Source organism: Brachyhypopomus gauderio, chromosome 5, assembly GCF_052324685.1.
Source record: "Brachyhypopomus gauderio isolate BG-103 chromosome 5, BGAUD_0.2, whole genome shotgun sequence".
In the NCBI taxonomy this organism is placed as follows: domain Eukaryota; kingdom Metazoa; phylum Chordata; class Actinopteri; order Gymnotiformes; family Hypopomidae; genus Brachyhypopomus; species Brachyhypopomus gauderio.
Genome location: NC_135215.1, coordinates 16,213,057 through 16,239,732, shown reverse-complemented (window position 1 = coordinate 16,239,732; position 26,676 = coordinate 16,213,057). Strand labels below are relative to the sequence as shown.

Here is a 26,676-nt window from a genome sequence, read left to right as displayed (position 1 = left end):
GAAAAGCTCCTGCTGGGGATGGAGATCCTCCCTCCTGCCCGGGGTGACCAGGAGGCCCTTGGGGCTGCTCCCTAGCCCGCGTCGGGGGTGCTCTGGGCCTCGGTCTCTGGCGCTCCTGGGTTGGGTGGAGGAGTCCACCTTGAGATGAGAGGCCCCGGGAGGGGTTGGCTCCCCTGGAGGCTGGGGTGACCCCTAGCAGAAGGCAGGGGTCAGCTCTGGGAGGAGGTAGGTCCAGGAGGTGAAGTAGCCACGCCTTGGAGAGGTAGCCTGCACACCCACACACACACGAGGGACGAGAGAGGAGCCGTAGCCCCTCGTCCTCACACCCATGGGGCTTACCAGCTGAATGCCGGTTAGGGCGTGAGGGCCCTGTGACCGACCGGGGCGTGGTTTTGTGTTGTTAACGGCCCGGTCGGTCCAGGGTCCCGCCCAGGGAGGTGAGCTGACTAATGTTATGTGTTTTGTGTTTCAGCTCGTGGACTGCAGGAGGTGTGTCCCTGCCTGTCCTTGCCTTCCTGCCCCTTCGTGTTGTTGTGCAGCCGCTGTGTGCCACACACCCAGTGGAGGGGAGTGCGGCTTGGTGGGGGGGTCTGTCACGGTGAGGCGGCCCCCTACCGGCCGCCTCCGTCCACAGCGGCTGTGTTGTTGTTGTTTTGTGACGTCGTGTACGCCCCTCAGGTGGGCGGAGCCCGTGATCCGTTCCCACCTGATGGTCGTTTGTCTGTCTATATATGCCTTGTCTTTGTACCAGTTGACCGCTGGTCATTATATCCTTGATTTGGATCTATTGCACGGGTTTTAGGTTTGCACACTTCATATTAAACCACCCTTTTTCCCTGAGACTTGGCGTGATCGCTTCCTTTTTGTTGCTCACACCTGCCCGTCACAACTATGAGCTACTCTTGATATCCTATATGGTATAAGAATGCAAAAATGCAAAAAATAAATAAATACTGTAATTGAATAACATGTCAGAATGTATGTCAATGTGCAGCATTACAGCAGAGAGCACATTTCTGAATTACACACGTTTTCTCTATTAAATGTTTGAAAGATTGAAGTTCTTTCAATATTCGGCTGTACCAAGCAACCAGCTTCAGCCAGTGTGAGACCATGACTTACATGTAAAACATGGTCCACAATTGTTGCCCTTACTGTATTTCACTGTTTTGTCCCCTCAGCCTTACACCACACAGTATTACCCCTCTACATCATATAGTCTTACTCCTCTACACCACACAGTCTTACCCCTCTACTCCACAGTCTTACCCCTCTACACCACACAGTCTTACCCCTCTACACCACACAGTCTTACCCCTCTACACCACACAGTCTTACTTATCCTATTGGCAGTTCACCCTATACATGGCCTTGTCTTTCCATCCATGGCCTTGTCTTATCCTTTATGATACTGCAGTGTTCAGTGTCTATAAATGTTTGCCAATTACAATAAAGGTTCATGAGACGCACCTCTGACCTGTGGTTGAGATCATTGGGTGATCTAAGCCTTCACCAATTCCCTTTCTTACTGTAACTGAATGTTCACCTGCAAACAACTTAATCAAATTAGGATAAATTACCAAAATATAACAAAAAAATTAACTAAAAAATAAATGTAAAATGATGCTTTAGAGATTATGACAACATGTTCAGCACTTTTGCATATAATGACCTAGGCGATGACCTCAAGACTAAATGTTTGGGAGTGTAAGACAATTCAACAGACAATCCGTACAATATCTTTGTAATCTAAAGCATTTGAAAATTGCATTTTTCGCTGTGCAGAGAATCACAGCTCCTTGATGTGTACATCACAGAGGAGCACACTTAGATTGCACCATCCAAAGTCCCACAGAGGACTGTGAGAACAGCTGAAACAAGCATTGGGGTCTCTGTACCTACCATCAACATCTCTGACCACAAGCACCGCACCTGCAGGATTGTGGATGACCCCTCCACCCCTTTCAGCGGGAGGTCCCAGGACACCCAGGCCAACAGCTTCTGTCCAGTGGTAGTCAGACTACTCTACACTCTCACCATTACACTTTAAACCACAGAGGCTGCTGTTGACCCTTGTCACCCATCCTGCCGCTGCTGACGGGGGTGTTGCCCAATCCCAGCCAGATGATGTAGCCATTGAACATACACTGTTGTACTACCCTATACTACAGGCTTGCAAACATGACCAGTGGTTTGTGTGTCCTGCATTTCCAACATTTTTGTCACTTTTTGTTGTGTAACAAACATCTTTTTGAATGACCGTTGTGTATGAAAGGTGCTATATAAATAAACTTGCCCTGCCTTGCCTTTTTTGCACAATATCTTTTTGTACTATATCCATGGAGCACTGACAATAAAGGTGACAGCAGGCTGTGGTCATATTCATACCAGAATTAAGGAGCACTCAAGAACTGTTTTAAACTAGTAGGGGCAGGGGTAGTACTGGAGAGTCTGGTAATCAGAAAAAATCAGAAATCAGACAGAGCTCACACTCCCAGTCCAGGAAAGGACAGGTATGTTACGAATTCTTGACAACAATAGGCGTATTAAAATATTTTTGTCAGATTGAAAAGTTATATATTTTTTTATCTTGTGTGTGATATGGTCTTGGAGCTTTTTGGCAATAAAGAAAATGCAGCTTAGAATCAGAAATGATTCAGGTGCATCACAGCCCACAGTTCTTCAGAGATATTATTAAAACCACTCTGTGCCTCTAGTAACATGGACGTATTTGATCATCATACTACCATGAACACGTCATGCAAAACAAGCTGTGTTTATGCAAATGGGTGGATTTGCTGGCTTTAACAGTGTCACCGATATGCCACCTGTACGGTGATACAGGTTCTGAGATCGTGCAAGCACTGAGGTATATTGAACCAGTGTGAAACCACAGCACGAACACACAGAACAAGTCACAGACAAATTTGAGTAAACAAAGTAATTATCAAAGATCTTTGTTGTAATAAAACAGCATAGTCATGCCTTACCATGTGAAAATGATCTTAAACAGATTATATCTCCATTCCCATCAAGTTGGCCTGAATCCTGGTGTGAAAATGAGAACAAGAAAAAGCAAACTTGCATAGCAGTGTTACCAAACAAAATGTCATTCTTTCTTTCTTCAGTCCATTAAAACATTAAGATGGCAGGTTGGAGGTGGTATGTGGTTCGTTGCATGAGCTGTGTGAGGCATGTTCAGCAGGAAACATTTATTTAGCTATTGAGTCATGTTGAATTTGAAGTGTTGATTTCTGTCGGTTGATTTCTGTTCATGGGGGTGAGTTACTACAGGGAGTGTATATTACAGTATGTTACATGTCATGGGAATGTTTACAGATCAGAATTTTTCCACTCCCACAGGAAGCATTTGAATTTACAATGTCAAAAAAAACCTGTAGAATCAGAATCGCTGCTTGCTATGTTAAATGAGACATGATGCAGGTGTGTGGTTGTATTTTCCTAGAAATTACTCAAATACTTATGACCAGCAACTTTCTAGAAAGTCATTAATTCTTTGGGTTAGACTGATGTCCTGTGCTTGTCTCCTAGGTGGATGATCACACACACGTGGCCAGTGTCTGCACACACCCAGTAAATGCAGCACAGTGAACAGGAAGAGAAGGAACGTCTGACCAAGTGTCCTTCCCCTAACCTGCATGTGCCTGTTTCCACATGGACATGGTGATGAACACAGGACAGCTGGTGAAGACTCGACTCTTTGAATGAACCCGGCTGATGCCTACTGGAATCGTTTGAATTAAGCTCATCATTGTTTAATTAAAATACAGTGAACAGGACTGAACTGATGCACGCAGACGGTGAAAACCACGAACGTTTAGTGGATTTGCCTTTTAGGGATCCTGCCTGACGTTTTCATCTATATTGCGACTTCAAAAACTCTTAACGCTGGGACACAAGCGTTAACATGCGGAGATATAAGGGAGAGCACAGCATTACATTATAGAATTTTATTTTTCCATTTCTGTGAATCTCAGTACATCTCTAGCCTATGCGCTGCGGGTCCATCTCCAGGTGGAGGAGTCAGATGTTTTTTCTGGACAAAAATGATCTTGCGGAAAAGGCTCCAGTTCCTGACGGCTGTCCTCTGCGTTCTGTTGGTGGCCATGTACCTCTTCAGCCTGTCCCACAGAGAACCTTCACTCCTGGGCCCAGTGCTGACCGCCACCCACAAGTCATGTGCCTGCGAATCGTGCATTGTGGGACATGAGAATGACACCTGGTTCTACAAGAAATTCAACCCGTTAGTCCAGCCACTGCTGAACAAGAATAACAGGGACATTTCCAACGAGACCTACTCCTGGTGGATGGTCAGTAAAATACATTTTTTTGTTTTATTTTAACCATTTAACTTTTCCCTGTAAAGGTCCAAGAGAACAACTGTACTGCACTTATCAGTGTGTTCCTTACATAATGAATCAGGTCCACTAAAAACACAATAACAAAACAGGACTGGACAACACTGACATAAGGTGAATAAATACCTATAAAATAAATAGGTTTTTTTTCCATCAGTACTGCAGCTGGTTATGTTTGTGATCTGATTAATCAACTAAGTGTTTAACTACACCAGATATGAACAGGAAACGGGCAAAACTGTGCAGTGTTATTTGAAGCTGACTTCCAATTTTAAACTATATTGGAATATAACCTTGTAGATATAAACAGGCAAATGTGAGATCGTTTGGGGAAAAAGGAAGAATCTCTCTGGTTATTGATGATAAAAACTCAAATGTAACTCAAACGTTGTCAAGAAAGAAGCTGTGGTGCTGGGTGTGTTCGGAGTTGGTCCATAGAGGACGATGATGATGATGGTGATGATGATGATGATGATGATGGTGATGGTGCCCAAATTGGTTCCATTTCATTGTCAAACAATGAAAGCCCGTTGGATCAAAACCTGCTGAATCTAAACTGAACACAGAACACTCCAAGCATGGCACTATGAAATTTAGCTATTTAATTCACTTGTCCAGAGAAGTCGTAAATGAGAAGGAAGAGGAACAAAGTTCTGCCCAACTCCAGAGAAGCTGCAATGAAAGGCTCCTCATGCACACCTGGCCTTAACCAGTCCTCCCCCCCACCCCATAAACGCTTGGCCCATTGCTTTCCGATAGATCGTCCAGACCTAAGGTAAATAGGTGCACTATAAAAATAACTGCCACCTGGAGACATCTGCATGTCCAGGTCACTTCGACAGTCTGCTGACCACACAACATTTGGGTAGAAAACCATTCTGAACAGATCATTGACACTGAGCTGTTAGTAATGTGGTACAGCAGCGCTGTGGTACAGCAGTGCTGCTGTAGTAACACGTGTTTTAATATGACCCTGGATGAAGTTGAAGATGATGATTAATGAAGAAGAAGATGGTAATGACAACAAAAAATGGTCATGGCACCAGATTGAATAATAATACTTATTACTATTATTAATACATATACATATTATGTATACAAATACATATAATACATATTATTTACACTTACATTATTTACATAATGTTACATTTATAAGATATCAAACACAGTGACAACAAACTGCATGAACAAAAACAATAGACAAAGTAAAAAATAAACAAAAAACAAGAAAAAACTCAAATTAAGCAACACATTGCAGTAAGGACTCTGAAAGTCTCTAATTCTGTATCTCTAATAGATAAATGTCTATAATGAAGTGAATGGTGGGGTTTGTGATTTTAAAGTTTTTCTTGGAAAAAAAAGGTTTTGTTTACTCAAATATGTGTCTGAGTTTCAGGAATGTGTGTCTACATGTGTATAGGTTTTTGAGAGAATTTACTTTTTTGTGGAATTTGCTGGCTAATCTTAGTTCATCTGGAAGGACTCCCTGACATAAGGCATACCTGAACTGGTGAACCAAATATACCCATTTTAAAGGCCAGAACAGTGGTTTTCTGGAGATCTCTTGATCCGTGAAGGAGTTTCGTGCAGTTTCGTGCTCTACACACTGAATTCAACTCATGAAGACATGGGCAATAATGCTCGATACAGCCAAAGTGACCATGACTCTTTGTGTTATGTTTGTGTAGTGGCTCCAGATGGAGGATAATCCATCCAGCCTGCCTGTGGTTCTGAACCGGCTGTTCCAGACCATCTCAGCAAAAGAGAACTACATGGATGCCGGACCTTCCCGCTGCCGGACTTGCGCCTTGGTCGGGAATTCTGGAAACCTCCGTTCATCCCGCTATGGGAAGCTCATTGACTCCAATGATTTTGTCATCCGGTAAGAGTCTCTGTCTTAGGGATTTAGCTGTTTCACAAATTTATATTAAAAACAGAAATATATAGACATATACATTTCTAGTGTTTTGGTGAAATCTAGATGTAATTGAAATACTTCCACATTATTTTAAGTATAAATATACCTCCAAAGCAGCGTACAGTTTTTAATATAGCTGATGTGTGTGATGTATGAAATGCGATTCAGCAAACACTCATTACTTTGGTTGTAAACTGGTCATTTGGACAGACACTGTCAAAATGAGCATCAACTCAAACATTGGTGCTTTGTGTGTGTGTAGTTTGTAGTAGAATAAGCCCCTCCCCTTTGCTCTCGTCTCCATGAGGATCGCCACACAGCGCTGTGTTTTGGTTTTGTAGATTTTGTTTTCTGTCAACCCATGCGTGTGTTTAGTTGTTGCCATGCCTACCATGTTAGCTTGCTAGCCTGTTCCCAGTTTCACCTGTCACGTGTTTTCTTCCCAGTCAACACATGTACATAAATGTAAAGTTGTTGAGGTTAAGTGAGAGCGTGTGAAAACGGTCAAATGCATGTGTCTCACGCTCAATGCGTGAGAGTTGACAATCCTGCCGACCCTCTGGTTCATGGGGTTAAAACTGTCAGAGTCCATTTACATGAGTACTACTGTAGCTGAGAAGGACACAGTTCAGAGTTTTTGTAAAAACTTGCCCATTTGCTGTTTAGATGCAATAGTATTAGTATTAGTATTTACTTAGCATTTATTGAAGTCGTTGAATGATTTGAAATGGTGGATTGAACTATAGAAATTGCCTGAGATTACAAGTGATATAAATATGTGTGTGTGTGTGTGTGTGTGTGTGTGTGTGTGTGTGTGTGTGTGTGTGTGTGTGTGTGTGTGTGTGTGTGTGTGTGTGTGTGTGTGTGTGTGTGGTTGTATGGTGAGCGAAAAGAAGCAAGTCATTTTTACTGATCTAGATCAGCAAAAAGAGTTTCTTTATGCTTAAGGCTGTTTTCAAAAACCCCAGTACTGACAGATCTATTAAAATGATTTAATCCCTCATAAACGTAACGTCTGTACAAAGCAGCTCTGGCAATCTCTGCCAAAATAACAAACATGCTGACTATAGAGAAGGCGACTTGTGTGAGATTAGAAGTAGCATCTTGTAGGCAGGAGACTGGGAGGAGAGTGGGACAGGACTGGGAGGGGACCGTGAACAGACTCAGAGCAGACTGGGAGAACTGGAAGGGGACTAAGGAGTGTGAGGGTTAATGAATGTGAAGTGTGCGCTGGCAATGATGAATGTGTGACTATATGACTTGTTGCTCATGAATGGGAAAGAATGTAGGTCTTTGCTCCATTTAATTCTATTCTGCACATATTGACAGAAGTGTGTGAAAGTTTTAGTTTCCTTATACATTCTCTGATATGTGAGGGTTGATTTGCTCTTAACTAATATGTCACACTCTCCCATTTGATTGTTTTCTCACTGGATTCCTGTACGTCTAAATCTAGTCTGTCTTAATTAAGAGCGGATTACTGGATTGGCATGTATTTGCTTCTCAAATGCATTCCATCTTGTCATTCAGCACCATAGTAAACTAAAGGCAATTTTGGGCAATGTTGAAAAACAATCTTGGACTGTGCCTCTTCATTCAGCAGAGCTCGGACATACAACCCACTGGCAACAGCTACAAAAAGCTCCATTTTGTTGCTACAAAAGCTCCATTTGAGTGACATAAAGGTTATGTTTGAGTGACATAAAGGTTGCATTTGAGTGACATAAAGACTGCATTTGAGTGACATAAAGGCTGCGTTTGAGTGACATAAAGGTTGCATTTGAGTGACATATAGGCTGCATTTGAGTGACATAAAGGTTGCATTTGAGTGACATAAAGGCTGCATATGAGTGACATATAGTGCCAACACTATATGGTCAGTGAGGATGATTTTTATTTTTTATTTATTAACATCAATTGGCTGGTTTGTTGGTTGATTTGATAATTGTGTTTGTGTGTTTATTCAGAATAAACAAGGCCCCCACGCAAGGTTTCGAGGAAGATGTGGGATCCAGGACCACACACCATGTGATGTACCCAGAGAGTGCCATAGACCTGAATGAGACCACCACTTTACTGCTGGTGCCTTTCAAAATCCTGGACCTGGAGTGGATTGTTAGTGCCCTGTCCACAGGAAACATCACAAGGTAAATACTGCATATCACAGGGTACATCACACATGGTAAAATACTCAAAATACTCATATAACAGGGTACATCACACATGGTAAATCACAGGGTACATCACACATGGTAAATTCTCATATCACAGGGTACCTCACACATGGTAAATTCTCATATCACAGGGTACATTACCCAGCGGGTACTGCAAGGTTTCACCCTTTGCGTGTGTGTGTATCTGAATATTCAAGGGCAGGTTTGTTCATTGGAGTAATGATAAAAATCTTCAGACTTTATATATGTATGTTTTTCCTGTATATTTACAGGATTAAAAAAAAAGATTTTAAAATATTCCTCTCTCTTTATGTCTCAGCACATATCAGCCTGTCCAATCACGGATCAAGACTAACAAAGATAAAGTGAGTTTCCCTTTAATACTGTAGATACTTCCATTACTGCTTTGACCCCAAACCTGCCATCCCTGCCACCTCCTCTCACAGCACGGAGACACACTGAGGTTCATCCTTTTTGTTTTTTGTGTTTCCTCATTTTAATTCCCAGGTGTTGGTCTTCAGTCCTACCTTCATGAGGTATGTCCATGCCTCGTGGCTGGACGATAACGGAAGATATCCATCCACGGGGTTCCTCTCACTTGTCTTCGCTCTTCATATATGTGACAAGGTATTTGATGTTTTTTCATACATTTTCTTTTTTAATGACTTTATTTGACTTAGTCCACTTGCCTTTACTACAATGGTGCAGAGTCGCCCTCTTAAGGTTTGTGTGTTAACCACAGTTATTTTAACTTATTCAGTTAAGATACTCATTTAATGATAAATGAGTTACATTAAGTTAGACAACCCCACTCCCCAGCGGTTCTTCTGTAGGTGAGCGCCTTGACATGTTGCACCCTGTGTACCCTGACATTTGCACCCTGAGCACCCTGACATGTTCTGCTCTCTACCCAAGGTGAACGTTTTTGGGTTTGGTGCTGACCACCGTGGTAACTGGCACCATTACTGGGAGGACAACTTGGGCTCAGCCTTCCGGGAAACAGGTGTCCATGATGCAGATCAAGAGCAAAACATCACGAGAATCCTGGCCAAGAAAGGCAAAGTCACGCTGTTTAAAGGAGTCTCATGGTCCTCGTTTAAGTGGGAGGAATAGTCAGACAGACAGAGACTGTTTGGATATAGACGTCCTCAGAAACCTCCACTTTCATCTTTCCTTCTATTGGTTTTTTTTTTTTCATTTTTAAGAGACATTTGGAATTTCTGGACTTCGCAGAGCAAATTTCTTGGTGTTATTATGAATTGTGATGGAAATTTTAGAGTTAAATTTCCACCCTGTGTGTCCTTCTACCTCCCTTACCCTGCGAGGAGCGTGACAGGACACAAACTGTATTACTGCTGGTCAGTCAGCAGAGGATTATGGGTATGAGAAGCTGTGTGGTGCATGTGAATGCTGAACTGTGGCACTGACCACACATGATGTGGTGTGAATGCACACATGTTTAAGCAATGGAAGTCCTGTTTGTTTGTTTTGGTCCATTGATTCAAGTGTTTTAGTGTTCAGAGCAATGTCAGTAAATCTTCCATGCTTCCCCACGTCCTTACGGGAGCTGACAGGGTGTGGCTCTGAGTCACTATGCCAGAGTTATAGCATGAAAATAGTTCAAACTCATGTGTCCTTTGTGTTTTTCTATAATTTTGGTGACATGACACTTTTAATGTATTTCTGGTAGCATACTGTATGTGTGTAATATGAAACCACCAGGCAGTCTATTTACTGCTGATTGTTGAGGAAATGAGCAGAAGAAGAAAAAGAAAGAAGAAGAGAGAAGAAGAGAAGAACAAGAAATAAAAGAGACAGAGAACAGAGTTAAAACTCCAGCCAAGTGCCTTTTCTTTATTTTTATAAAAATCCAATTCTCATTTTTCACATATAATAACTGTTGAAGGTGTTTATTTTTCTTAATCGTGTATTATATTGCTCTCATTTCTAACAGCATTTTTTATTTTGTGAATTCATTCTTTAAAGAAGTGAGAAAGTAATGAATAATAATAGTAATAAATAAAATGTGAAAACATTTAATTTGTTTCATCATGTTTTATAACTTAGTTCAAATATCTGACTGGGCCACGGGTTCAGTTTTTACATCATTTGGGTTTGCTGTTGTAGCCCATGTGTCGCGGTGTTGTGTTCATGTGCTAAACAGCTCAGATGAGAACCGACCACCGCAGGCTGCTGGAGATTTACAGCTTTTCTCAGTTGATTTGGTTCATTTCTCACATCATGCTTTACATTGGCATCACAACTAGTGCATTTCTCAAAACAGTTAGTGCAAACAGCAAAACTCAATGAAATACCTGCAAAAGCAGATACTTCACTCAAAATTCTTTGTTTTTGCCTCAAAATCAAATATTTAGGTCATTCAATTTGTCAGTGCCATCAGAATATCTAGTCTGTGTGCCATTGCCTATGAACAAGGCAGTCAAAATACTTAGTCATGTTGTCAGTGCAACTATAAGTCACAGTCAGTGTAGACTGTATATTCTGATGGAAACTAGCTAAGCTTTTGATTTCAAGAACGCTGCACATTCTGTGGTATATCAAATACATGTTACACACATACAAACTTACATGGAACACAAAGTTTCACATGACTGTATGTGGAAGACTGATAGCAAGAAATTGGACTGGAATCAAATTTGTACAGCAATATTGTTTGACGGTATTGTTCGCACTGGAATGTATTGACAAAAACAAATTGATTGAAATTCAGAAAAGACTGACTGGAAAAACTGCAAAATTAAAAACTTATTCTACACATTCAAAACAACCTGAGCACATACAGCCTTCTCTTGCTGTGTGAAAATGGAACCTCTGCTACCACTATGAGCTACTCTTGATATCCTATATGGTATAAGAATGAAAAAATGCAAAAAATAAATAAATACTGTAATTGAATAACATGTCAGAACGTATGTCAATGTGCAGCATTACAGCAGAGAGCACATTTCTGAATTACACACGTTTTCTCTATTAAATGTTTGAAAGATTGAAGTTCTTTCAATATTCGGCTGCACCAAGCAACCAGCTTCAGCCAGTGTGAGACCATGACTTACATGTAAAACATGGTCCACAATTGTTGCCCTTACTGTATTTCACTGTTTTGTCCCCTCAGCCTTACACCACACAGTATTACCCCTCTACATCATATAGTCTTACTCCTCTACACCACACAGTCTTACCCCTCTACACCACAGTCTTACCCCTCTACTCCACAGTCTTACCCCTCTACACCACACAGTCTTACCCCTCTACACCACAGACTTACCCCTCTACACCACACAGTCTTACTTCTTCTATTGGCAGTTCACCCTATACATGGCCTTGTCTTATCCTTTATGATACTGCAGTGTTTAGTGTCTATAAATGTTTGCCAATTACAGTAAAGGTTTATGAGACACACCTCTGACCTGTTGTTGAGACCATTGGGTGATCTAAGCCGGGAGTGGCCAACCTGCGGCTCGCGAGCCGCATGCGGCTCTTTGCCTGGTTTCATGCGGCTCCCCAGCTGGTCCGCACTCTCACCTGCACTAACGGTCTGTGTCGGGGCCCGGTTACCTCATCAGCTCTGATGGCGACACACTGCTACATCTTCGTGCTGCGCGGTTTGTTTACAAGCCTAGCGAGCCGTAAACCAGGCTTAACACTTTTAAAACCGGCATAGTGGAAAACACGCATACTTTCCGCGTGCAGTGTTGTCCGAAACGATATGTGGTAGTATAAAGAAACACTCCTCAAAAACAGGGGAAGGAACATTTACCTGATGAATTTTAATGTTGCTTTGTGTTTCAGGTTTGAAAGTGCTGAAATTTAGGCTAAAGTACTTGAAAATGCTTGAAAAAACTACTTCGTTTCACAACAAATAGCTGTCTGACTGAACAGTTTTCTTGTATTACGTTAACAAATACGAGCCTCTTGTAATTCCAGGACGAAACATGAGAGAACGTGAAGACGTTAAGATTGGGCGTTTTGAAAATAAACAACCATTAAATAATGTGATAAAAAGCGAATTATTTCGAATTATTTCGAGTATATGTATAAATATCTAACTTAAATAAGTTTAACGTGCTGGGAAATATTGAAATGGACCTTTAAAGTGAAGTACAAGTGCTTTAATTCCACCTTGTAAAGGTGTATGAACCCTCAAACATGACTTTGTTCATTCCACTGAAGCGCGGCGCGCGCAAAGTTACAAAATTCGAGAGGTGCACGAACTCGCGAACCGACAGCGCGATGCGTCAAGTATAAACCAGGCTTTAGACTGTCTTCACACGCTCACACGAGTTACTAATTCGCCAACTACTGGCGATCGATTGATCGCGATATAATACTTATTTTTTTGTCCATTACCCCCCATCAACAATCTACACTCGCCCCCCCTCAACAATTTACATGTCCCTGTATGATGTGGCTCTTTGCCGTAACACAGTAAAAAAAAGTGGCTCTTGGTCTCTGACGGGTTGGCCACCCCTGATCTAGTGTGTGTGAGAACTCTTGCTGCTGAATTCTGCACGTACTGTAACTTTTTTAGACTTTTGGATGGGAGCCCGACCAGGACAGAGTTACAATAAATAAGTCTTGCCGAAATAAATGCATGTGTAAGGGTTTCAGCCACAGAGTTTGTGAGAGAGGGACGCAGCCTGGCAATGTTTCTCAGATGAAAAAATGCTGTTTTAGTTACATTATTGATGTGGCTCTCAAGGGAGAGTGTGGAGTCTAAAATGACACCAAGTTTGCGAATTTTGGCCACAGAGGACTGAATGAAGCTAAGGATAGATATTCTGGATTGACTCATTTTCTTGAAAGTGGAAGCTGATGTGATGAGATGATTTAGTTTAAGGAAATTCTTAGCCATCCAGTTCCTAACATCAACAAGACAGCTAACCAAAGATTCAGGAGGGAGTGTGTCAGAGGGTTTTGATGAGATGTATATTTGCATATCATCGGCATAACAATGAAATTGGAGGCCATGCCATCTGATAATATCTCCCAGTGGAAGGATATAAATAACAAAAAGAAGTGGACCAAGAATTGAACCCTGGGGAACATCATAGGACAGTGTTGTGGTGTCAGATCTAAACTTACCCAGTGATACAAACTGCTGACTGTTGGTAAGATATGATCTAAACCAGTTAAGAGCTGTACCAGTCACCCCGGTTGATGTCTCTAGGCTGTGCAGGAGTATTTCATGGCAGACTGTGTCCAATGCTAAGATCTAGTAGAACTAGATTGTTTACTTGACCAGAATCAGCTGCCAGAAAGAGATCATTAAGTACCCTCAAAAGAGCAGTTTTGGTGCTATGATTTGCTCTAAAACCAGACTGAAATTGTTCAAACAGTTTGTTTGCACTCAGCTGTTCCTTCAGTTGGACAGAAACAGTACGTTCAACTAATTTGCTGATGAAAAGCAGATTTGATATTGGTCAATAGTTATTAAGGTCATCAGGGGCAAGACCTGGCTTCTTCAAAACGGGTGTAATGGTAGACAATTTTAAGCTGGGGGGAACAAAACCTGACGTAAGAGAAGTATTATGTCCATGAAAAGATGAGAAAGTGATGGCTGACAAGCTTTAACCAGGGCGGTGGGCAGTGAGTCCAAAGTGCAGGTAGTCGCTCTAGAACCCATAATTAGTTTAGCTGTAAAGTTATTATCAACAGGATCAAAAGTGGATAGAGGATTTGTAACTGTTGCACTTGGTTCTGGAAATTCTGATAACATGTCGGGTTTGAACTCAGAGTTTATCTTCTTTACCTTTTCATTAAAGAACAACATGAAATCATTGCAGAGGGCTGAAGAATATGTAAGGGGAAAACTGTTTGCCGGCTCCAAAGGTTTGTTAATAGTGGAAAATAAGGCTCTTGAATTATACCCTTGTTAAACTTAAGTAAATTTCTACAGTCCCAGCACACTTCAGCTGTAGTGCTGACTGTTCAACTAAACCCAACATGTGGAAATAGAAGAGACCAGCAGAGTTACAGACCGGACTGTGTGGTGAAAGGCAGGAGTGATATGTTAGTGGGGCCACAGCAGACTGGAGTGATGTGTTAGTGGGGCCACAGCAGATTATAGGTAATAATAGTAATAATAATAATAAATATTAAATATCTGTTTACATTGGGACCATACACTGCTTTCTGTGAGAATTTTCTGAATGATTATATAATTGCTTTCCGAGAACTGACATGAAGATTTCAATATCCATATGAAAATGACCCAATCTCTAAGGGCAATCAATCTAATCTAATCTATTACTAAAGGCAAGTTTAATAGAATGCTAAATATATTCTTTTAGCATCATTACAGAGGTAGTGACAAAGGACTGCTTTGAATTTCAGATGAGCTCAAACTCTTGCAGCATTTTTATTCATGTGAAGCATGTGCATGTGCCATTTATTGAGTACAAGTAAGATTTATCTGTACAGAGCCTTTTACAACAGATGTTACCACAAAGAGGTTTTACAGAATCTAGATCTAAAACTCTATATAATGCTAAATATGGAGTCTGGGGCCTGGTCCATAATCAGCAAGCCAGGGTCACAGTGGCAAAGAAAATAGGAATAGGAATAAACAGCAAATAATTACAACAAGGGGTCTGTAGAGTGTAAACAAAAACAGGCAAAGTTTACTACAAAGCAGGCAGTAAAAACGCAACACAACAGAGGGGCAAATGTAACGATGTAATCCAGAGAAAAAGCAGGTTCAAAAACCAGAGAGCAAACAGAACAGAGAAACCACTTAGTATTCAGGCACAAGGTAAATGTAAATGTAAATTATATAGCACTTTTTTGAGCCCTTGCTCCAAAGTGCTTTACAACTCTAAAAAAGAAATGGAAAAAATAAAGAAGAAATAAAATATACAAGACAATCAATAAAAACATGAAAATTGTACATAAAATGCATAGCATATAAAAACATAAAAGAAATGAAATAAGTAAGTAACAAAATTAAGTAAAACTAAGCAAAACCCCCACACTCCAAAAGTTAATTGTGGACTGTTTCAAAGGCCTGAGAATAAAAAGGTTAACTAGCAATGAGCAAAAGGAACGGATATCTAAATATTGTAATGAGGAACAGGTAGAACTAATCAGTATTCAAGAAACGTGGATTATTCATTATCAATTCATTATTAAAAAAATTACAAGCGCATATTGAATGAAATTTGACTTTTATTAGTAACATTCTCTAAACGTAAGTTTTCAATGGAAAAAGTCACACCGCCAACTGATAAAATCCATATCCAATATTAACTATAGTCATTGTCCTTCAGTTAACTTCTGTTTATCCTCCACTGTCTGCAGGCATTGTTGCATATATTTTGCAATTAGTAAATCAATATAGGCCTACAATTAAGACAGTAAAAAGACCAAAAAGTACGAGAAGGAGTTATAGGCTATGACTGTTGTCATTACACGAATGCAGATGGACATTTTTCACAGGTAATGGGGAACTTCCCGTTTCTTCTTTCACAAACGAATGTGTTAATTTATGTTGCCTAACAAAACCTATACAACAGAAAACGTTCAACTTAACACATATATTTGCACACTCTACCTTAATTATTTGTATGTGGTCGTCCTCACGTTATCTATCATTGATTTGGGCTAGTGCGACTAGTTTATCAGGTGACCATCGGCTAAAAATGCTTAGTAGTTTGGTGCTGTATGAGACATTTTACTGCACAACAAAATGATTTCACGTTGGGCTTAGAGGGCAAACGGTACGATTTGACTTGATGTGTATGTAACCTGGCTGGTGGGGCACGGGAGAAGAAGTCTATCTGTGATCGTGCGTGCTGTACTGAAGACGCTTCCTTCCACTCGCTGAACTGAACTGCTGCTGCAGCGCATCTGGTGTTAAAGGAAGAGAGAGGTCGGGTGTGTGCGAGGTGGTGGCTCATTTCAGGGCATTGTTTTTAATCGCTCAGGTTTTCAAAAGATCATTTCAAACTGGCCTCAGTAAAATGATGATGATAATAATAATAATAATAATAATAATAATAATAATAATAATAATAATAATAATAAACGAAGTTTCAAAAGGGCACTTTCGTTGATAAAGGGCAGAGTTGGTGGTGCTTTAGCACCACCTGAGGTCTAATTGTGCACGCCACTGCTATTGCTATTGTAACTGAACGTTCTCCCCATCAAGTTCATATGTGATGCTTCCCACCTCATCACAAATGTTGAAGCCAGATGACCAGGATCCGTACATGATTCCACACTGTACAACAAATTTGAACAGGGTAGGCCTGTGGTAGTTTTGTTGTCCACATGCAGGGTAATAGTTAAATCATTGCAAACACTAGTGCGATTATAGGACACTATGACGTTGGGGTGACCTGCAATAGTCGCTGATTCGACTATAGTCGACTAGACCGCCTACTCGACTATGAACGTCATAGTCGGATGCAGCTATGCATTAGTTGTTACATGAAATGTCTTGTTTTCGTTATATATAGCCTTTTGTGAAATAAAACCATCCTAATTTCTGTTAATAAATATTTTAAAATGATGTTTGCGCATTAACAATAGGCATCTTCCTTACTACACATTAATAAATCACACCCTGCAGTTGCACAATCCAAACAAGCGGAGCTGAACACGCAACACAATACGCAGCATCTGCCGAGATTATAACGGCTACTAAAAAACTTCAAAAGTATTTTGAAAAAGATAAAGATTAATCAAACAAAGTAAAGTGCAAGTTATGTCATCAACGTCTTTCATTTCGCACGACAACAACCAACATTGAATACCATTTAAAACGCGCAAGGCGAAAAAAAAAACCTTTTGTTGTTTCGGTCGTGTCGTCTCGTCGGGGTGCGTCTCGGCAAGTAGGCCTATAAACATTTTTTGACGCTGTTTGCTTTTAAACCCCGTTACTTGAACCTTTCCTTATACTTTTTTGCTGTTGTGTAGCATTTTTTTTTTATATTTTCAGGCAGGCATATTTTATTTAAAATATTTTTTTACTGCACAGTGCCTGTCTGACAGTTCGATATGCGCAATGCGCACTGACGGTTAATGTTCTCTAACGTTTCATAAAAAAATAAACAAGTAAATAAATAAAAGCTGAATAAAGCCAACCTTTCTTTATTCATTTATCTGAGTTTTAGGTTTTTACTTTGAAGAGGAAAAAAGTCCTGAATGAGAACGGGATCCCGTTTAAGGTGCTCTAAATAAAAAAATAAATAAAAATAAACCAGATTCGACTATTAGTCGACTAAAGGGAAAAGCTGACGAATCAGATTCGACTATGAAAATCCTTAGTTGAATACACCCCTACTATGACGGCCTCCTTCATAGAGACAGAGGGTATCCCTGCCTGCCCTATACCTCATGACTCCCTATTCAGATCCTGCACCTGGACCACAGTCCCAATACAATCAGGCCCACAGCAAAACCAGGGCAAGAATTGAAATTACCCTAGGAATCCTTGAGGCCAGGTTCCAGTGCCTGAAGGGTCTCAGAGTTACCCCTGAGAGGGCGTGCCACATAATAATGGCATATGTGGTATTACATAAGTAAAAGCCCCAACTTACATCGCCAAGAAAACCATTCTTATCAATTGGAAAACGAAAAAGGACCTGCATATTACTCATTACAAAAATGTATTACTCGATCACATCTGTCTGGAGAGAATGTCTGCTTCCTCTAAAGACCAGTTGGAGGAATTTAATTCTCTTTGGTTCCCACTGATCAGTTCCATTAGCTAGTCGGGGTGGTTGGCGGGGGCCTCAGCTCCCGGAGGGCCGGTTGGTGGCTGGGGGTTGACCCCGGGGAGACTGCTCGCGCCGGCCACTTTCTGGGCGGGGGGGCCGGGGCTGCCGACCTGGGATGGCATGTGCTTGCCCTGGCGGGCGGTGGTTGGGGGGGGCTTGGGTGGCGCTCCCTCTGGGCTCTGGGGTGTGGGGCCGGGGCGTGGGGGGAGCGGGTGCTGGCCCTCGGCGAGGTGGCTGGCCTCCCCTGTGGGGCCGGGTGGCGGGACCCGGGGCCTGGTGCCCCCCGACCCCGAGCTGGGGCCCTGCCCGTGCGGGGGGACCTGCGCCGCTGCGGTTGCGCCGCTGGGGGGGGGTGGGTCGGTCGGCCTGGGTCGGGGCGTTGGGTCTGGGCCTTGGGGCTCCGAGGTGCCTGGGTGGTGGGAGTGGGGTGGTGGATGATGGGGATGTCTGGGGTGGGCCGGGAGGTAGGGTTCCGGACTCCGACCAGCATGTCCTCAATACTGTTGATGTATGTCATCGTTTGTTCACTGTGCGATTGGTATGGTTGTGGGTGCATACACAGGGGTGTGGTGTATATGGGACTAGCGTGTGTGGGTGTATATGTATGTGTAGATATATATGTATATATGTATGTATGTGTATGTATATATTTATATATATGGATGGATGTATGTATGTATATGTGTATATATGTATATATTTATGGGTTAAATGTGTGTGAGTGGGGGTGGTGTGGATCCGGGCTTGGATGTGGTGGTGGGGGGGGTTGCCGCCCTGGTCTCCCCGGGTCGACCGCTCCCTGCCTTGAGCTGGGGGGGCAGTGAAGTTCGGTGCTCAATGAGCCAGCTAGCAAGCTGGCTCTCCTCTTCCAGAGGACCCTTTCCTCTGGACCTAAGCATTCCCCCCCCCCCCCCCCCCCCACACACACACACACACACACACACATCCTTGCTGTCCTTAGGATTCTGGGGACAGGCAGGTACCCAGAGGTTGACGAGGTGGGCCTGCTGCCATGGTTCACCCGTCTCCTTAAGGATATAGTACAAAGTGGTATGGCTGTACATAACCTATATCTTATAACCTATATCTTATTTGAAAAATATATTCTAAAATATATTTATTTACAGGAAAAATGAAATAATGAAACAAAGTGAATTTGACTGTAGATTACAGGGTGGATAGTGGGGTGGGTGATAGTGGTGCATGATTTAATGTGAAAGCAGTGATTGCAGATAGAGTCTCTGACAACTCTACCATCTCTGTTGTTACCCACATGCATGTAAGGTTCCTCGTTTGTGGGCATGTCCGAGATGGTAGACTGTCACTCTCCCTGGATGGTTACTTCTTATCTGATGCCATGTGCGTTTTACACCACTCGGATTAGACCTGGAATTAGTAAGTGTTCAATTTAAACATATTTTAAAAACTCAGTATTATACAGTATTATAAATGTGGAAAATATATTAATATAATCGCGCCCTTCTGCTAAATATAAAACAAATCATTTTCACTCACGCATTAACTCTGTTGGCATTTTTTTGACATGCTTAATTTACGCATTTACGCTTAATAATATCAAAATATTCTGCATACGTCATTAATACTTCAAGCTACAATGGTGTGAAATACGATGCTCGGCTGATTTTCGCATTTAAGTCCATGATAAATATTATTTATCTGCGTTACATTAAGAATGCCTTTTTAATAGTTTCGCGTGAACGCGCTTCTGTTGAGCGAACCTGATTACTTTAACTCCGATCAGCAGTTTTGGAACCGAAATCAGGGTTCCAAATCAGGGTTAAGTTTAGAGTTTGTTAAACCCGCTTTCTGGAATACCCGTCAGGAAAGAACCATGCGAGCCTGGGTTTTGACAAACTCAAGACTGAACACCTAGAAGCACGAGGTGTTGCCTGATTGAAAGGTTCCCTCTAGTGGTCACACAAGCAGAGCACACCCTGCTCCTTGATCCCGCCCAGCTTGTCTGTTGTCCTTGTTTCCCCTTGTCTGCCACGCCATTGTCATCAATGTTTCCAGCTGTGTCTAAGTTCAATGTATTTATAGTCCCTGTGTCTCCCATGTCGGTTGTCGGTTATTTTGTACTGTTAGCCCCGTTGTACTATTTGCCTGTTTGTTCTTTAATGCCCTCGTGGAGTTCGCTGTTTCTGTTTCGTCATCGTTGTGAGTACGTTCAGCTAGCCTTTGTTCCCCTGCCTTGTTTTGTTCTCTGTGCTACCATGCCCATGTACATTTCATGTTGGGACTGCCTGACAGTTATGACCACTGCCCGGTATTACGACTCAGCGTTTGTGTCCGCCTCCATGTTCTGCGTCACGCAGATCGTTACACATATCTATGCTCCCTCAACATGCCTGATACTTCTGGATCAGTGTACTGCTCTCTCTACGTGTTATGCTATCAAAACGTTAACGTAGATTAAAAACAGCCAGCCAAACTCCTTTTAAGAGCCAGGATGATGAACTTGCTCGTTCCTTTAATGACTCAAATTCGGGTGAAACTACAAATGCAAGAGAAAAAATGAAATAAATAAAAGAAAGGCTTGAACACATTCTATTCGTTACTATTAGTGCGAGCGTAACTGATCAAATAACATCAAAGTTTTAACGCGTTCGTACATTACATTACATTCAAGTCATGAACGTCTCAGAATCACATTACACTTACAGTCTTTGCTTTCTGAAGGGTTAAGATAACAGAATGAACCAGACAGCAATAATACAACTGTATGTAAAGGTAGAACGTTTCTCACTGCATTAGGTTGCAACGCAACATCTTTTTACTTCTGTGTGTATTAAAAAACAAGATTCCGCTCATCGCACACAAAACCGCACGAAACAGGCTTCTCCCTTCTTTCTTCTTTTTTCTTTTCTCTTCAAAGGTCAGTCAAACACGCAAAACACAAACAGCACCCTCCCTGTCTGACATTTAATGTCACCTAAGGATTAATCCACAATTAACTTCCGGTCCTCTTTGGGCAAGAGTAGGACAACGTCCGTAATAGGTCTAAAGAAGGTCTTTACTTTTCCTTGCGAGGCAGTCTTTATTTCAATCTTCCTGACCTTAGCATCCCTACTTGGGAAAGTGGCAGTGATCAGACCCATAGGCCACACGTTGCGGGGAGACTGAGCCTCTTTAAGCAACACAACGTCTCCCACCTGAAAATCCGGCGTTGCGACATGCCATTTGCGCTTTGGCTGTAGAGTGTGGAGATATTCTTCTCTCCATCGCGTCCAAAACTCATTCGCTAGAGCTTGGACTTGCTTCCACTGACACTTGAACAGATCCTTTCCAGTGAAGGTGCCGGCTGGAGCAGACACCCCAGGCTTTTGAGTTATCAGCATGGCAGGAGTCAGCAGCACTGGTAATGAAGGATCGGTAGAGATTGGAACTAGTGGCCTTGCGTTGATTATGGCACACACCTCTGCCATCAAGGTACACAGCACTTCGTGAGTCAGGTCTCTTTGCTTTCTTTGTAAGAGCATGGAGTCAAGTATCCTGCGGGCTACGCCAATCATGCGCTCCCACACACCCCCCATGTGAGAGGCATGCGGTGGGTTGAACTCCCACGTACAGCCATTGTGATGAAGGTACTTTAAAATGCTGACTTGCTTTAGGTCATCTGGTCTCATGCCCAGTTCGACACTGGCCCCTACAAAGTTTGTACCTCGATCTGATCTCAGCTGCTTTGCTGGCCCCCTCAGAGCGAAAAACATTCTCAAGGCATTAATGCAGCTGGGTGAGTCCATGCTTTCAACGAGCTCTATATGCACTGCTCTGGTGCTCATGCAAGTGAAGAGAATAGCCCACCACTTATTATGGGCTACACTTCCTCTGGTGCCACCTCACCATCAGGCAGGTATGGGACATATGGTGTTTAACTCCAGATAGTCAAATTATTTATAATCAAATTATTTATAATCATGGAGTTTGGTTTATGTATTCATAAAGAGGCTGGTTTTCATATGATTTCATACATCTGTAATTCATGTGTATGTTCTTATACACAGTATTATTATTATTATTATTACTATAAAGATTATTATATGCCCTTGTGTGTTATTTGTATATTTTGTAGATAATAATGGCAGAGTATTCATTTTAAAATTACCTTTAACCTGTAATTTGTAGGATCACCTTTTGTTTTTTCCTTTTGTCATCAGGTCCTCACAAAAAAGGTATCTAAGCTAAGCATGGCTGACATGGTTCACTGTATTTTATCATCAGAGAGGAGTCACACTCCCACTTCCTGTCCAGTGAGGGGGCCCCCAGCCAATGAAAATGAAGAAAACTCTGTAACCAATCAATAAAGAAGGCCAAATCTCAGGAAAGGGTCCTAGGAAGGCCCTGTAGGCGCAACGGGGCACTGCTACCGTACAAACCGTAACATCTCATGTTGAGGTAACGGGGTGCACCCAATTAGAGAAGAGGGTGTCTGATGTTCTCCGGGGATATATGAGAATACCATGCCTGGAGGGTTTAAACAAATATTTATAAGATTAGGAAGTGATTAGGAAGAGGTGATACTGATTGCAGTAACAATAGGGATGAAGTTAATATATGGATTGGCTTCAGTGCCACACCGCCATCGGCCACCAGAGGGAGCCAACGGACCAATCAAACCAAATTAGTCACACCTGCTCAGCTGCCTTTAACAAGAGCTGAGAGGAAGACACAGGCAGATGAGTCTTTGTTGGTGTTCTGTTAACGGACTAGCTGGTAACCCAGGGAGAAGCTCTGGAGAGTTTCTCTTGGGCCTCATTTCTCTTCCTCTTCTAATTTGCTTGTGTCTTTTCCTCTACTCAGGTTGTACCTTTCTATCCCTTAACAAAAAGTATTTCCTGAAATAAAAATGAAAATTGTGTCCTTCTCTCTTTGTATTCAGTTCTGCGTGTTCTTTTAGTTGGGAAGCTTTTTCAGTTGTTTCAGTATTCGAGTCAGTCCTTCCCCTGGTGTCCATCTTCACTTTTTCCTGCCCAAACCATATTGAGGATTATTTCTTCTTTATTTTGTTCTCTAATTTCGCCCGGTCTCTTCAGTACGGTGGTACAGTGCCAGTCTACCAATGTGGTAACTCGTGTTCTAATACCAATCTCTACAGGCATTCCTTTATTAAATACTCACATGTCCAGTCCTACCTTCCAACCCCACGGTGGCTCACCCAGTTGGCCTCTGACTCTCTATGCAGGTGGTCCAGATTCCCTTCCTGTCTCTGGTGAGTCCCACTTTAGTTAAAACTCTAGTGAGGAGGATTGCTGGTGACAAAGGTTTGTAGATAAATTCTCTGTGGCATGCAAACAAACCCAAGCAGAACAGAGACATTGTACTACTCAAAGACAAACTGATGAGTCAAAATGGCCAATAGGTTCTGTAGTAAGAGTTATTCCAAATAACAATGGAGTAGTGAGACAGTTCTGACTATTTGAACTGACTGTCTTCACAAAGTAATGGCACTCTCCACCAGGACCTGGTTCAGAACTTGTGTTGCGTGCAAGGACACGTAATGAGTGCAGGTGCTAGTTATGACACTGAAATACATGTACTTCACATGTACACCTGCTTTAATATTTATTCATTCACCTGGAAGATGCAATCTGTTTGTTTAGTTGTTTAGGAACAGCTCTGTAATAGTAATGATGTGAAACACGCATCATATAACTAGTGTATGTCACACAAGCTATCTTAGCCCTGGACAAGGCTAGAATAAAACTTACGTATTCTTCGAACACAGTGAGTTGCTATGTGATGTATAGACATCTTAGGTAAAGGGTCAACCGCTGTATCTATGTTGTTTGTTCTGGGTAGAATCAGTAAATTATTAGATAGCTTTATTTGGGTGTCTGTTTAATTTTGTGGTTTCTTTTCTTTGGCTCTGCCCATAGTCCAAGTTCTCACACCACCTGCATGTCTTTATACTTTTTCACATATCTATTTTTATTTTAGTATTTTACTACTGCTTAAATTCAGTGATGTGGTATATGGTATTTTGGGTGAAATTCAATAGTGTTTCCTCCTAGTTGTGTTCTCACCTGTCATGCTTCCTGTTAGTCAGGGGGGTATTCCAAGAAGCGGGTTTAACAAACTCTAAACTCAAACCGGAACTCAAAGTTGACTAATCTCGCTGTGTTATAGTCAGAGTTTTTGGTTCCACAAAAGCTGATGAATCATGAATGGTATGAATCATAGTACATAATTGCCTAATGTTTTACATATATCCAGCCCAGTCCTGTATAGTTTACAGTTGGTTATGGTTTTGTAGCTACTAGGAAAAAGGCGGAGGTGTGCAAAACCGGAGGGGGGTCACAACCACCGCCTTTCTCCCAGGCTAAAGAGCTGGCACCATCACAGAACAGAGGCCGGCCTATAACTGACGGCATCCCTGGAGGAAGCTCAACCGAGCCAACTACCACCCAGGACATGAACGTTTATGTTAAAGGTGTATTAATTACATTTATTCGTTATAGTGCTTAAACCATATTTATCTGAACAATCTTAATTCCATCTCTTCAGTGATCAATGGTGTGGTTCTAACAGCTGAGCCTCCTGCAGTTGTAAGTCATTTTAAGTATCTATATCTTACCTGAAGTGTACAAATATTTCTCTTGTAAACCACAAAAACATTAATCCAGGATGAAGAAACCGTCTCTGCTGCCTCTGAGTGGGATGATGCACTTGGGAAGCCTATGGATGTACAGTAGATGTTGCTTATATTAAATATATTGACTATGGCATTTCATGCGATCTACAGTGATAACATATGACTGCTCTCTTACAGAACATGACAAATGTGCAGCCCAATGCAGGACCATCAGCATCCAGAGGTCAGCTTGGAACAGGAAGATTAGTTTCATGTCTTATCAAATAGTCAAAATATTTAAGAACACAAAGATCTTAGTTTGACCATATGGTATGTTTTTCTTCCTCTCTGTTTCCAAGTTGGCCGTTAAGGATTTGTATAAACTACACCTCCAGAAGCAAATTGAGAAGACGGAGATGGAGCAATAAAACAACAAATGAAACTCACACAGCTTGAAACTGAGTTGCTCGAGCACAAGTTAAAGGTGGGGGTAATTGCTGTGAATATATAGATGTGAAGGTTTTTACTAAATGAGAACATGGAATATAACTTACTGTTTATTTTTTCATAAACACATTGTTGTCTTATTTGTATAATTAAATATCAGCTGGGTGCAAGAAAAGAAAATAATGAATAGGAAAAATATTAGCTGCACAAAGCATCTCGAACAATTCGACCATTTCTGTGGTCCGATACAATATCATGTGGTTCCTCCTCATCAGTTATTTTGGGTATGGCAGGATGTTGCTCCCTTCGGATAGTGGCAATATTGTGCAACACAGCACATGCCACTATAATGTCAAACGGCCTCTCTGGAGTGACCCTGAGCCTTTGCACCTGGCCTTGAGTATCCCGATTGTCATTTCCACCCTTGCTCTAGTTTTAGATAGGGCCAGGTTGTAGCGTGACTGTGGTTCTGGCTTGGGGTCATGGTATGGTGTCATAACATACGGAAGGCAGGGATACCCTCTGTCTGCCAGAAGAAGACCATTGTATTGTCCTGTAAGCACAAAAAGAATGCAGTGATATAGACTGAAACCATGTTAAAATGGAATGTGAACCACAGCAAAGGTTTCCCAGGCTTACCTTGTTCAGTTAACTTACCCAGTTTTATCGTTTATCTCGCTTCTTGGAATACCCCCTAGGCCTGGTCCAGGATCAGAGCACCAGGCATCTGGAGTGTTTCCCATCCTTGAGACTCCCAGTAAATACTAGTGCCTGTTCTCCTCTGAACTGCTCAGACTCCCATCTAACCATCACCTACATGTGTTGGCTGGCACCTTTTGTAAAGCATGTCCCGAAACAGAAAAGGCAAAATTATCAAATGCATACAATAATAAATACTTGGAAGAAATCAAATGTGTTCATATAATTAAATAGCTTCCTCTGAGTAGTCCTCTAATTTTTTCCAGACAAAAGTTTAAACCAAACATTATTATTCAGATGTGGCAGTGATCTTGTGCTGTGGATCTTGAGATTGCAGTAATGCACATGCTTATCGCAGTGTACAATCTAGTAGCTGTCACGTTTTGGGGGGGCCCCCTGCCGGTCGCCCCCGGTTACAGCAGCAGCGGTCTTGTTTTTGGTCACGTGATATTTGTCCCTCAGGTGGGCGGGACCCGTGATCCGTCTCACCTGAGGGTCGTTTGTTCGTCTATATATGTCTTGTCTTTGTAGCAGTTGACTGCTGGTTATTATTTCCTTCATCTGGAACAATGTCACGGGTTTTTGGTTTGTGCACTTTCTATTAAACCATCTTCTTTCCCTGAGACTTGGCGTGATCGCTTCCTTTTTAGTTGCTCACCCTGCCCGTCACAGTAGCTAAAAGTAACCTTCGTATTTTGAAGCATTTTAGATTTGCAGTTTAATC

The 26,676-nt window shown here is 41.9% G+C and overlaps 1 protein-coding gene across 1 annotated transcript; it reads left to right on the top strand.

Annotated features, from left to right (window-relative positions):
• Nucleotides 1-3,461: 3,461 nt before the first annotated feature.
• Nucleotides 3,462-10,514, top strand: LOC143514629 (CMP-N-acetylneuraminate-beta-galactosamide-alpha-2,3-sialyltransferase 1-like). Its single transcript, XM_077006052.1, has 6 exons — nt 3,462-4,331; nt 6,071-6,264; nt 8,268-8,447; nt 8,794-8,839; nt 8,982-9,101; nt 9,390-10,514. The coding sequence occupies exons 1-6, from the start codon at nt 4,068-4,070 to the stop codon at nt 9,585-9,587; spliced, it is 1,002 nt and encodes a 333-aa protein (XP_076862167.1). The 5' UTR covers nt 3,462-4,067; the 3' UTR covers nt 9,588-10,514.
• The last annotated feature ends 16,162 nt before the right edge of the window (nt 10,515-26,676 follow it).